The 13,488-nt window shown below is 33.0% G+C and overlaps 1 protein-coding gene across 4 annotated transcripts; it reads left to right on the top strand.

Moving 5' to 3' along the window:
• Positions 1 to 7,498: 7,498 nt before the first annotated feature.
• LOC107948907 (CDPK-related kinase 4) lies at positions 7,499 to 11,916 on the top strand. Of its 4 annotated transcripts, none has more exons than XM_016883571.2 (11): positions 7,499 to 8,161; positions 8,839 to 8,969; positions 9,212 to 9,253; positions 9,345 to 9,453; positions 9,581 to 9,659; positions 9,838 to 10,134; positions 10,282 to 10,391; positions 10,566 to 10,670; positions 10,883 to 10,945; positions 11,316 to 11,483; positions 11,594 to 11,916. In XM_016883571.2, the coding sequence occupies exons 1-11, from the start codon at positions 7,679 to 7,681 to the stop codon at positions 11,729 to 11,731; spliced, it is 1,725 nt and encodes a 574-aa protein (XP_016739060.1). In that variant the 5' UTR covers positions 7,499 to 7,678; the 3' UTR covers positions 11,732 to 11,916. The 4 variants fall into 4 exon arrangements, with proteins under 4 accessions (XP_016739060.1, XP_040930483.1, XP_040930484.1 ...); XM_016883579.2 differs by having other exon boundaries at positions 7,544 to 8,175; XM_041074549.1 differs by lacking the exon at positions 10,566 to 10,670.
• The last annotated feature ends 1,572 nt before the right edge of the window (positions 11,917 to 13,488 follow it).

Genomic DNA, 13,488 nt, shown 5'->3' with positions numbered 1-13,488 from the left:
GGCTACACCACGGGCATGTCGAGGCCGTGTGACGGACACGGGCCAGGGACACAGGCGTGTGGCCAGCCCGTGTGAAGTCTGCACTTGATTTATGAAAAAATTGTGGAAATAAATTGGCTACATGGGTAGGGGACACGGGCGTGTTACCCCTCCACACAGGCGTGTGCCTTGTTTTAAAGGCAAATTTTTCTAAGATTAGTTAAAGACCCAAAATGGTCCCGAATAATTTCTAATAGTCAAATTGGGGATCATAGGCTCGTAAATAGATGGTTAAGGTAGAAATTGAAAAAGTTTAGATTCAGACCGAGTTTTTATTACTTAAAGTCGTTCGAATGTATGAGATTGAGATGAGTAATGCCTCGTACTTCACCCCGGGGTGGGATACGGGTATGGGGTGTTATAGTTTATACAAAATTTGTGGAATGGAAGTATGATTGATTTCTATGTACCCACTAGAAGGATTAGACAAGGTGACCCATTCTCACTTTATTTATTTTTTTTGTGCAGAGAATGTCTAGTGCACACTATTTCTCATGGAGTGGAAATTGGGAATTGGAAACCAATTAAATTAGGGTGAGGTAGCTCTCAAATATCTTATTTATTCTTTGTAGATTGGTTCTATTCATGGAGGCATCTATTGACTAAATGAGAGACATTAAGATAGTCATTGGTACCTTTTGCAAAGCCTTTGGTCATCGGGTAAGCTTATAGAAAACACTAATCTATTTATCTAGGAATGTTCCTCCTTTTCATGAGTCTATTAGTTGTGGGCTTGGTTTCTTTACCGTAGAGGACTTGGGAAAATACTTGGGGGTGCCTCTACTTTATCATTAAGTGACAAATGAAACCTTTCATTATTTGATTCAAAGGATGTGACTGAAACTATCTTGATGGAAAACCTATACACTCTCACTTACTGGTAGAGTTACACTTACTAAGTCAGTGTTTGAAAACCCATTACACTTTATTTGATGCAGTATACTTACATTCCTAAGGGCATTTGTTTGGATATAGAGAAAATCATTTGCAATTTTGTATAGGGCTTGAACTCAAAGAAAAAGAGTTTGGATTAGGTTAAATGGGGAGATGTTTGCCTACTAGTGATCAAATAAGGCTTGGGTTCTAAGAACATGCAATGCCAAAATCAATCCTATAACATCCTGAAATAGGGCTTAGGATTTTGAGGCCTGGCGAGCTGGGGTTGTTAGAGGGCCTGGCAAGCTGGGGTAGCTAGTGGGCCTAGTGAGTTGTGGCCGTTGGTTTGGGTTGAGAATTAAAATTATGAGTAACTAAAGGACAATTATACCAAATTAGGAAGCCAACTTATTTTCCTCTTTACAACACCACTCATGCACATAACTCTTTCCTACTTCTACTAAGGCACCCTAAGAATATCAAAACACTTAGTACCTATAAATTAAACTCTTTTTATTGAAATTTCACATTCTTTTGAACAAAAAAACTCTCAAATTTCTTCATTGATTATTTCTTTCTCTTTTTGTCAATTTTTTATGAAAGTAAGCACTTAGAACTTAGCTATTAGGATTTAAGGTAAGACTTTGTTTCTATATTGGGTTAAAACGTTTAGAAATAATTAAGAAAGTTCGCAACAAAGGAAACTAGGTTTGTCAAAAGACTAGCATATGTGAACCTAGGTTCACCTGTGTTTATGTATGAGTCTTAATGTGCTGTCAGTGACTTGTGTGTGTTTGTGAAATTGCGAACTTGACAGAATCATTTACAAGTAAAGGTAAGGGAAAGGTGAAGCTTATTTAAAGCTTTCAGCGAACTGTGGTGTTCAGGGATTGCCATTTGTATGTGCGGACCATAGTGTTAATCAAGAGCTTAGGGCTTTATCCTAAGTTTCGAGAGTAAGTCTTCTTCGTTGGAAAAAAATCGATTTTAAAAATGGTTTTCTTGCATTGAAAAAAATAAAAAAATTGAAAATCGACCTGATTTATGATATTTATAGAAATAAACCTTAAACCGAATTCGTATATTTATTTTTGGATAAGCGGATCCTTGATTTTTTTGGCTTTCAACCAAACGATCTTCTTCGCTATTCTTGTACCATGAACTGCTTTGAGTGTGGGCTCGAACCAATTGAATAAAAAACACAAAACTAGGATAAGTTTTTCTTTGGAGGTGAAAACAAAAATTATCTCTTCTTTAATGGAAACCGGTAAAATTTTTATTCTGAAAAATATGTATATAATTTGATAATAAATCCTCTTTATTTTTTAGTAGAATAACAATCTCTCAAAAGTTGTGTCAACGGCTCTATCGGTGCCATCTATTTATAGGAAAAGAAGATAGAACCCTTATAGAGTTGTAAAATTTATTTCCATAAGAAAAAAGATAACTAGGATATCGGGGGCAGCAACCCTAGTTAGTGATTCTAAGGTTTTGTTGTCCCACTTCCTTACATGAGGGGTTTTGGACGTCTCTCACATTAGGTCCAATTATAAGTACTTTCTGAACCTTTTTGACCTAATACTTTGTAATGTGATCCAACTTGATTTAGTTTTTTCTTTCCCAAAATAAACTTTAATATTTACATATTAAATAATTTTTTCATCCCAAATTTACCCCAGTAAAATTCTTAACAATTTTACCCTGGTAAAATTTTGAGAAAATGCATCCAATATGTCACAAATCAACATATTCGCTATGACCGAATAGCTTATTTTCATTTTCAGGCTTCAAAACAGTCCAAAAACACTCATTCTTCCATCATTTTTTAAGTGATCCTATATGCAATTGTAAGTTTTCATTTTCATTTATATTTTCAATTTTGGAAACCTACATTCATTTCAAAATGATTCTATTTTTCCATTTCGGAGAAAACCATAACCATTCCTGAATGTTTCTCATTTCTTTTTCTCTATTCATTCTGTTCATTTCTATTCAAACGCGTAATTCATTTCTAGTTTCAACGAGTTGGTAAAGGGATGATTGAACATATGTGCTTGAGGCTCAAATGTTTTATAATTAAGTTTTGGCTTCTCGCTTATTAATTATAAACTCATTTAGTCACAAAGTCATTCCACTATAGTATCGTGACTTAGCTCTCCTCAACGACATACCATTACGAAAGTAACTACTTAGTGCTCGTCCAATGACCTTGTAATAAGTGTGTTACCCTCATAGGATATCTTTGATCTCTTTGGGGTAATATCCGTTCTCCCATTATGATCATATTTTATCTAATGGTAATTATTAAATCTTCCTTCATTAAAAATCAATCATTATTAAATAGTGACCAAATCATTTATCACAAAGACGAACGACTTGTGACTATGTTTACTTTTCATCAACCATGTAATGCCAATGAGAGGATATCATTTACCCATGTTTTAGGCTATGAATTCCACTATTGTGAATGACACTAGATACTACTCAAAAGTCGCACACCTAACGCACCAGCTTTAGGATCCTTATCTATTTCAACTCAGGCTTTTACTCACACATACATAGTCTGCCATCCACACAGGGTTTAGGTATGCTACATTATGAACATAACCAAGTGAATAACTCCACAAACAGATTCAGGATCTATTATGCCTGGGTCCTGTTAGATGTACTTTTAGTCTAATTAGTTACATCTATGTCTCTATCTTCTAGGAGTCATCCGCTCTGATGGGCATCTCCCCAATTGGACTTGATAGACTAAGAATGCGTGAGCTACGCAAGGGAATCAAAAGATAAGATTTTGCATATTACTACTACTGCATACCATGAAGCAAGCGATGTAAGTTCGCGAGCTTGTGTTTTCTCAAATCTGAACATGTCTTGTACGGTGTATTGGAGGTTCGGTTAGTGTTCGACCAAATAGTCACTTAGGTGGCTAATATGGCGTTCCATAGCTTAGGTCTGTCGATTAGACCAGGTATGGGTGTTACATTTGTTGGTATTAGAGCGAGGTTAGTCAATTTGTTATGTTCGCCAGGTTGGTTAATTTGTTAGATTCATCAGATTCATCAAGTTCACCAAGATTGCAAATTATTTAAGATAATAAATATATGATTGTTTGTTGTTGGGTAAGATTGGGAAAAAACACATTGCCTTGGTTCAATTGTTTCTTTTGCAGGATTATGCCTTGGATCACTTTTCACTACTCACATTCTTAATGGTTGTGCTCGCAGATATGTTTTGGCCAGCTGTGCTCGCAGATGTGATGTATGAGCTATGCTCGTAGATGTATTTTGGTAAACTATACTCACATTTGTTTCGTCAAACAAAGAACCCATAATGGTATATGCTTACTTGTTTCACTTAAACTTGCATCTTATGTCATTTAAAAAAATAGATTCTATGGAATATTAGAAGTGGGCACCTTGTGTACTTCTACAATGATAGTTGGACTAATCAGTATGGAGCTTTACATGACTTTTGAAGAAAGACGTCATTGATCGAGCATTTTATCCTAATTTAGGATATAATAATGGTGTCAAGGACTTGAGGTTTACCTAGAATCAATAAAGAATTAATTACCTAAGGAGACCTTCATCGAGATCACAACTCTTAAAACACCCTCATCGCATGATATTGATGATTTCCTTAGATGGAGTTTTGCCAAGCAAAGAAATTCAGCACTAAGTTAGCCTATGAAGTCCTCAATAGTGTTGAGCCTCACAGAACTATCTCACAAAACTGATAAGAAATAGCAACATATTTGGAAAATTTGTGGGTCACAATGTATCAAGTTCTTTTTATGGTTTGTTTCCAATCATTGTCACCAAACAAATGAAGAAAAGGTCCCATAGACCCCTTACATTGAATTCTCATTGTATGATTTGTGTAGGTTACATCGAATGGTGCCAATCATGTTCTTTGAGAATTTTTTTCTCGATAAGGACTAGACTTGTAAAATCAGATAAAGTCCTTGAATTTATGTCAACGGATGTTAAAAGTTAGGTGTATATCAACTTAGCCCGACCTGAGTATTTTACAATAGGTAGCGAGGATTGAAGATTAAAATTCAATGTCATTTGCAGGTGGTTATGGTACATACATAACAAATAGATGCTTAAGTATGATTTTATCAAGGCTGAGGGTGTTTAGGAAAAAAAGCCAAAGGTTGTTTCATGATTTCATTCACAATGCTTACAATACTACCAGTTTGTGGAAGCTTGTATGCTAATCGTTCATGCCTTATGGTTGCATAGTCTTTACCACCGAAGAACTAGTTCAAAGTCAACGCTGATGGAGCACGGAACTAAGCTTCCAAACTGGCCATAAGTGGTGAAGTTATTTGGGACCATAATGGAACATGGGTAAAGGGTTTTGCATTAAAAACCTCTCGGTTAACTTCTTAGAACGGCTTGGTTGTTTTTTATTCTAGCACAAAATCAAAATTTCCAACATCTAAAATTGTTGGGTTGTTATAGATCTGGAATAATCACTTTGGTTTAAGGTGAGTATAACTACCATTTTTTATCTAGATGGCTAATACTGGGCTATCCCAAGGGCCCCCGTATCCACTAGTCACTGAATGAAATTAGTGATCTCGAGCAGAAGCACGTATAACATTTTTTGAGGATCTCGGTCTAGAATTAACTCATCACGAGCCTAACGTTGGCAATAATCGTCATAGTCGATAACGGCCTTTTCGATCTGGTATGACTAGCTTGTTGAAGTACTATGACGATTATTGGTAGTGTTGAAATACTTAAAACAAGTTTAGCATAAAAAACCCCAAAAGGATGAGAAAAGTTACGTAAAACAAGTTAGTCATACCTTTAAATCGTCCTTTTAAGAGCGGCTATTGATATGAACTTTTCGACACTAGTGTTGAAGTACTTAAAAGAGTTAATTTAAAAAATAACTTTTCCATATATTCAATTTATCAAATAATAAAACCGTAAAAGAAAAACATTTGATTTCAATAATTTAATTTAATTAGAATATTAAAATACAAATTGATATAAAATATGATTTTTTTTTATATTTAAACACATTTGTAGAAATAGAATTTCCTTACACATTGCAATTGATATTTTATTATAACTAACTGACTCCATCAATCAATCCGTTTATTTTAATGCTAAAAAATTAGAGAAATTATGGAGAAATGGATGCAGATGAGACAGGCTACTTTCTAGCTCCCACTCCAACACATCTAAAATTAAGCATATGCTTCTTGCAGTTTAAATAAATTTAGTAATTAGTTTTGTTTTGTTATGTACACTCCAAACAAAGCCGTAGCGATGCATTCAAAGTAGTTGCACAAGGTGAGGCACTTCTATCCCTCACAAATTCTAATGCTGTTTGCTAATTTATGTCCTTTCTTACTTTTATCACATCCTCTCCTCACCAATCACCTGAAACGTTATTAAAATATAAAATAATTTATTTAATAACATTTAAATCTATAAAATATTAAAATAAAATTTTAGTTGATATGATTATAGATGTTGGTGTAATGATTATATATTTTTATTTTTTAAAAAAATAAAAAATATTATAATATATATAAGATTATTTTACTAATTTCCTTAATCAAATTAATATCAAATTGATTACTCAATTATATACAATAAAAAATGTAAACAACATAATTATATACAACATATCAAATAAATTATAATTTATATACAGAAATTGGGATTTAAAAAAAAATAACTATTTTGATTTAAATGTTATTGATTGGGAAAGTCTAACTTGATTTTCTCTAGGGGATAATATTTATATGCAATTTCCAAAACTAGAGAAACGCGTTTTTCTCTTTTGACTATTCTCGTTTTACTAGCTGTCACCAATAAAAATCACAGTCGCTTCCTTTTACTAAATTTCTTCTTTAAACACGTAATTTTGGCATCGTCGGTCCACCTGCTTCGTCTCCTTTACCATAATTACACTCTTAATAAACATTAATTTTTTATTTCAAAATTCAAATATTTTATTTATTTATTTATAAGAAAAGCTCATTCAAGCTTGAAATACAAGCATCCTTATTTCACAAAACAAAACACTGTGCCCAAATTTTATCATCAAATGTATCACATGATATATATTTTTTCTTAATCAATAATCACATGCCATTTTAAAGCATTGTATTTATATTTAAATTAATGAATTCAATAATCAGTAAAACCATTATAATAACTTATCTGATTTCAAAGCAAACGTTTTGCTTTTATTTTAAGAAAATATTTCAATAAAATAAATTTATTTGTACCATGATTCAATTGCTTTCTTTTAAGTCTCATATTATTATCCAACAAAACAAATTGATTATATTATTAGACAATCAAAATAAAATTAAAACAATAATTTTTAATTCTTTGTTATATTCATAGATATATATATTTTAAAAAGGTTCTATTATCTTTTTTTTTAATTTTATTTTAACTATAATGATTTATTGTTCAATTGAATAATTAAATTTAATATTGAAAAAAACAATTTTGACTTTTTTTTTCAAAGTGTACTTTCCCAATTAATAATCACAGCTGCCTGTGATTTTAGCCTTTTCTCATCAACTTTCAAATTTATACTACATTACCGACTTTTTCAACTCTTCCTCTTCCTTCTGTTCTCAATTTCCATTTAAAAAAGAAAATATTTACTATCTCAAATTTCTCGCCGTGGTGGTTTTGCAGTTGCTAATCAAGTCTGAAGCTTAAGTTCAGATGATTTGACCGAGAAGAAACGGTAAACTCCCGCATTCAGAATCATGGGCCATTGCTGTAGCAAAAACGTGTCCGTCAACAATGAAGCAACCTCCACAGTCAATCAGTCTCAGCCGCGACCGGTTCCGGCCTCGGCAACCCCATCCGTTGAGACAAACTCTTATGCTGTTAGTCCATTTGCTAGTCCACTACCCGCTGGAGTGGCGCCGTCTCCATCACCAGCTAGAACACCGGGAAGGAAGTTCAGGTGGCCTTTGCCGCCTCCCTCTCCTGCCAAGCCGATCATGGCAGCAATAATGAGACGAAAGGGGTCGAACCAGGCGGCTCCGATGGAAGGAACAATTCCCGAGGATGGGGAAGGAGCGGTGCTAGACAAAAATTTTGGATACGGGAAGAATTTAGGGGCTAAATTTGAGCTAGGCAAGGAGGTTGGGCGAGGGCATTTTGGACATACTTGCTGGGCCAAGGGAAAGAAAGGAGAGCTAAAGGGAAAGTCGGTGGCCGTTAAAATCATTTCTAAAGCTAAGGTGTGTCATTTTTGGTATGTGCTTTTTTTTTTTAATAGTTGATGTTATTATTGATTAGGAGTAAAAAAAAAAATTGATTATTAGATGGATTGTCTCATTTGAAACTGCAATCTGCGTCAGAGATTTCATTAGTATAATATATTTGAAGTACTTGGAATTTGGATACATTACTAAGAGTAGAAAGTGAAAAAGAAAAGTATTGACGTTAATAACAAATGCAGTTTGCAGATAGCATGAAGATCTGAACTGTAAACCGGTTGATCGAAGTTAACAAATATAGCTGCATGATTTTATTATTTAATTTTCAAAGAAAACAAGATGATGCTATTCGGACTTCTAAAGATAAAAAGGAAAGTTTTAAGCTAATAGAGTTGAATGCATGCGTGTTTAGTAATCGATGATTTGGTGGTAGTTCAAGTTATTCGTGGTTACTAATCAATAACTTGGGATTGGCTTAAATTTTGTTCAATCTTCAATGGGGAATTAAGATACAGTTTTCCGGAGTTAACCTCCCCTCACCCTTCATGTTGGAAACAACTAGGAGAAATTTTCTGCAATGATAGCTTTTTTCTTTTGTACTTCTGAACTTATGTTTTAGTTTTTGATGAAATATACATAACTCGAGATGATTAATGGTTTTGCGAAGAATCGGAAGCTGAGTGGATATTATTTTGCAGATGACCTCAGCAATATCAGTAGAAGATGTTCGGCGGGAGGTCAAAATACTGAAAGCCTTATCCGGTCATAAAAACATGATCAAGTTTCATGATGCTTTTGAGGATGCCAATAACGTTTATATTGTCATGGAGTATGTTTGTACTTGTTATAGTTTATTTTTAAGATCTCTTATTCTTTCTAGTAGCCCTTCCTCAATCTTTAAGTTTAATCTTTTCACCAGTTCAACTGATTGAAATAAACTTAGCCAGAATATCAAACAATATGCATCATACATAAGGAACAATTTGTGATTGGTCTAGGCATGCGTCCTAAACCAGCGAGTTAACAAGTTTCCTCCAAAGTAATTACAGTGAAATGTTGTTTTGTTGTCAGATTATGTGAAGGTGGAGAACTACTTGACAGAATTTTGTCTAGGTATCGAAGGACTACCCTCTTCTCTTGCACCGTCCAAGTCAATTCTTAACCTCATCGCTAAAACCATGTTTCGTATTGTTCTTTATTGCAGAGGTGGTAGATACACCGAAGGGGATGCTAAAAATATAATTGTGCAAATTTTAAGTGTAGTAGCTTTTTGTCACCTTCAAGGGGTTGTGCACCGTGATCTAAAGCCCGAGGTGTGGCATAGAGGAATATGATACTTAAATTTTAATTTAGTTCTATGCTGCTTTATTGTTAATATACGGCACAATATTTTTGACATTGGATCCAATTCTAGTTATTAACCAATCATTCTTTTTGCAGAATTTTCTTTTTACCACAAGAGATGAGGATGCTCCAATGAAAATTATCGATTTTGGTTTATCTGATTTTATTAGGCCAGGTAAGATTTAATTGGGTTTTTCTATATTTGCATTAATCTTGGCATTCCATTTGTCAAATGTGCTCTCATTGGCATAATTGTCTGAATCATGTAATACGGAACTCCCCTCCCCTCTGAATCATATAATTTATCAACAATTTGTTCGAACAAGAACCATTCAGTTTTTATTCATTTGCAGATCAACGTATGAATGATATTGTTGGCAGTGCATACTATGTTGCACCGGAAGTACTGCATAGATCATACAGTGTTGAAGCTGATATGTGGAGTATTGGTGTCATAACATATATATTGTTGTGTGGAAGCAGACCTTTCTGGGCTAGAACTGAATCAGGAATTTTTCGTTCTGTGCTTAGAGCTGATCCTAACTTCGATGATTCACCTTGGCCTTCTGTATCAGTGGAAGCCAAGGATTTTGTGAAAAGGCTTTTGAACAAGGATCACAGGAAAAGAATGACTGCTGCCCAAGCTTTAGGTAAGTCATGTTTATTGGTTTGACCTCATGCATAAGAAGCTTTTAGGATTTATGCTCCCTCTCCCTCTCTTTTTACAACTTTGGTTTGAAGTTGCTAACGAAATTATATATTATCTCGGAAACTAATAAGGACCTCTATATTGTCAGCTCATCCATGGTTACAAGATAACAATCGTGTTGTGCCTTTGGATATTTTGATCTACAAGTTAGTCAAGTCTTACATTCGGGCCACCCCTTTCAGACGAGCAGCACAAAAGGTAGTTTACTGGTTCCTGTTATTAAGAGAAGGACAAATTATCAGTAATCCCTTACCAGTTCCTACCCTGCACGCATGCACACACACACACACTATACAGGGAAATTAGTAAAGTATCTGAAAAGAAAAGAGTTTGAATCAACTTTTTGTCATGGTTTTGTTTTGTTGGTTTCAGGCACTTTCAAAAGCTTTACCGGATGATGCGCTTCGGTATCTTACTGCACAGTTTAGGCTTTTAGAACCAAAAGATGGATGCGTGTCCCTCAGTAATTTTAAAACAGTTAGTTCTTTGTTTTATCAATTTCTTACCTCTTTCCAACTCTCACAAGCTTTTTGAGACCTCTTTTCTAACTAGACGTGTGGATACTTTCAGGCTTTGGTGTAGCTACAAACTAGTTTTAAACTTTTTGCTATTGATTCTTAACTTGTTTTAGTATTTGCCTGTACCATTTGCAGTAATTTTGTCGTGACCGTTGTTATGAATAATTGCAGGCTTTAATGAAGAGTAGAACTGATGCCATGCAGGAGTCAAGAGTTTTTGACATTATAAATGTGGTGAGATATATTGTTTTATGTTCTCATATATTGTTTATTGTGGAGGGAATAGCACCGTTCATGTTAAAGGGCTTAGCATGGTTCTAACGATGTTCATTTTTAATCATTAGAGCTTTATAGAGCAATTACGGCACTCAAGTTTTTGCATGATCTGAGAGTAATATGATTTTGATTTTGATACATTGCATATTTTAAGATGAAGCTGAAGAGGAAATTATTTTTTCTTTGTTTTGAAGCACTGATAGAATAGCCGTGCACAACGGATTAATATTTGATTTTTTTGTATATATGATTTCTCGCAGGTTTTGGGATGTATTGTTAAATGTTATCGTGTAGTTAAAATGCTGACAATTTTAAATTTTATTTCAAGATGGAACCACTCTATTACAAAAAGATGGACTTTGAAGAGTTCTGCGCTGCTGCAATCAGTACATATCAGCTCGAAGCATCTGAAGAATGGGAGAGTATTGCAAGCACAGCTTTCGAGTATTTCGAACAAGACGGAAACAAGGTCATTTCAGTGGAGGAATTGACACTGGTATTCCGATAATCTGTTTTCATACAAAATGGGGACATTCCTATTGGCTTAGTTCACTTCTGAGTTCGGGAAATCGAAATTTTTTGTCATTGTTGGTGTTTATTTTGCAGGAACTAAATCTGGGGCCATCAGCTCATTCTTTGCTTAAAGATTGGATAAGAGTTTCAGATGGAAAACTGAGCTTCCTCGGGTATACGAAATTTTTACACAGTGTGACAATTCGTGCTTCTAATATAAGACGTCGATAGCATTTAAAGACGGCCAGGGACAGAATTCTTTTTCTTTTTCATTTAGTAAATTTAACCTAAAAATATATTTAGCATTCTTTCTGTTTTTGAATCGAGAGTAAAGGTGTTAATAGGTATATAAGTGAATGTTTAGGCAGAAAATCGTGCACTCTTAACAATTTAATTCACATGAATGTTTTGGTGAACTTTACTTGGAAAGCTTGTGTTGTCTTTTAAGTCTTAATTGTTTTCATTTTGCAAACTTTCTTTTGTATTTTGTCAGCTTTGTTAGGTTATTCGGACATCTTTAATATATATATTTATTTTAAACTGTCTATTACTGAATATATTTGAATAAGGATATATAATATGATAATCCAAAGAAATAAAAAATTAGAAATTTTAGTATATTCGGCAACATATCCGTCTTTGAGATTAGCTTTTTGTTATAACACGAGTTTTGGTGGAAAATAATTCATATTCTGTTTTCTTTTTACCAAGAAAGAGGAGATAAAAAAAGGAAAGTAGTTGCTATTAGTTATGCCTTTTCGTTTTACTAATGGTTTTTTTTTTCTTTGATGGAAATTATAGAAAGGCAGGAAATGCTTTAAATACTGATAAATTGAAAATCCCAAACCAATGGTATATATCATATATTTTAGTGATATTTTTCATCTGTTTTACTATTTTTATTGGGGTTTGTAGTTGTCCTATCTAATAATGTTATTTTCAAGGTTTGAGCTTATACCTTTCTTTAGGAATATAATGCATCTTACCATTGCACTCAACACTTGTTGATATTTTGATGATTATTTGATTATGATAAAAGTAAACTTAAGTTAAATCTTATAATTTACCTAAAAAAATATTTAATTTTATTTTCAAATTCTTATACTCTTTACAAACTTAAATTTTAATTTATTTACTTTTAATTCCAATAATTTAGACCTTGTTACCATTCTCAAAGGATTTCCATTAAATTGGAATATGGAACATTCAATCTTCTTCTTCAAAAAAAGCTCAAAGGCCAATTTAAATCGCTTGGAAGTTATGCAATTAAAAGAAAAGCATTCACTTTTACTCTATTCTTTTTGGAAGAGTGTTGAAGAAGTATACAACTTTATATTTGCAATCAGAAACCTAATAACCTTAGATTCAACATTTTTATCCGCTTATTTAATTTTTCACGTATGTAATATTGGTCATATGAACAAAAAATATTATTTTAAAAATGTCATGTAATTTAATTTAATAGAAGTATTTTAATGATTTTAATAATTAGATAGGACTAAAATTTAAATTTAAAAATAGTACAATGATTAAAATATAAAATTAGAGTTGAAAAATACATTCAATTATAGAAATACAATATCCTCACGGTAAGTCAGTTAAAAAGGGAAATCAATCGTATAAGATAATTTAAATATAATTTTATAAAAAAATATTTTTAAACTCTTTCCATCACATCATCCATGGTTCTATCCAATTAAAAAAAGATAAATCATATTTTTTTCACATGATATGTACGTACATTTGAATTAAATTTTCAATTTAAAGATTATATATATTTTTTTAATTAGATAGTATCATGAATAATGTGATAGAAAAGATCTATAAAATAATTTCTGAAGGTTTAAATATATAAAAAAGCTTTTAATATAAATATAATATTTTGGGTTTGACAGCGAGAGTATCACCCTTGTCCCGTGATTTCTCTCCTTTTCCTCGAGGAGGGATATTAAAAAGAAAAAGGGGAAAAATAGAACAAGTGGATTAAA

This window comes from Gossypium hirsutum, chromosome A08 (assembly GCF_007990345.1).
Source record: "Gossypium hirsutum isolate 1008001.06 chromosome A08, Gossypium_hirsutum_v2.1, whole genome shotgun sequence".
Lineage (NCBI taxonomy): Eukaryota > Viridiplantae > Streptophyta > Magnoliopsida > Malvales > Malvaceae > Gossypium > Gossypium hirsutum.
Note: the sequence above shows the minus strand (reverse complement) of the source record. Positions and strands in the feature narration are given on the sequence as shown.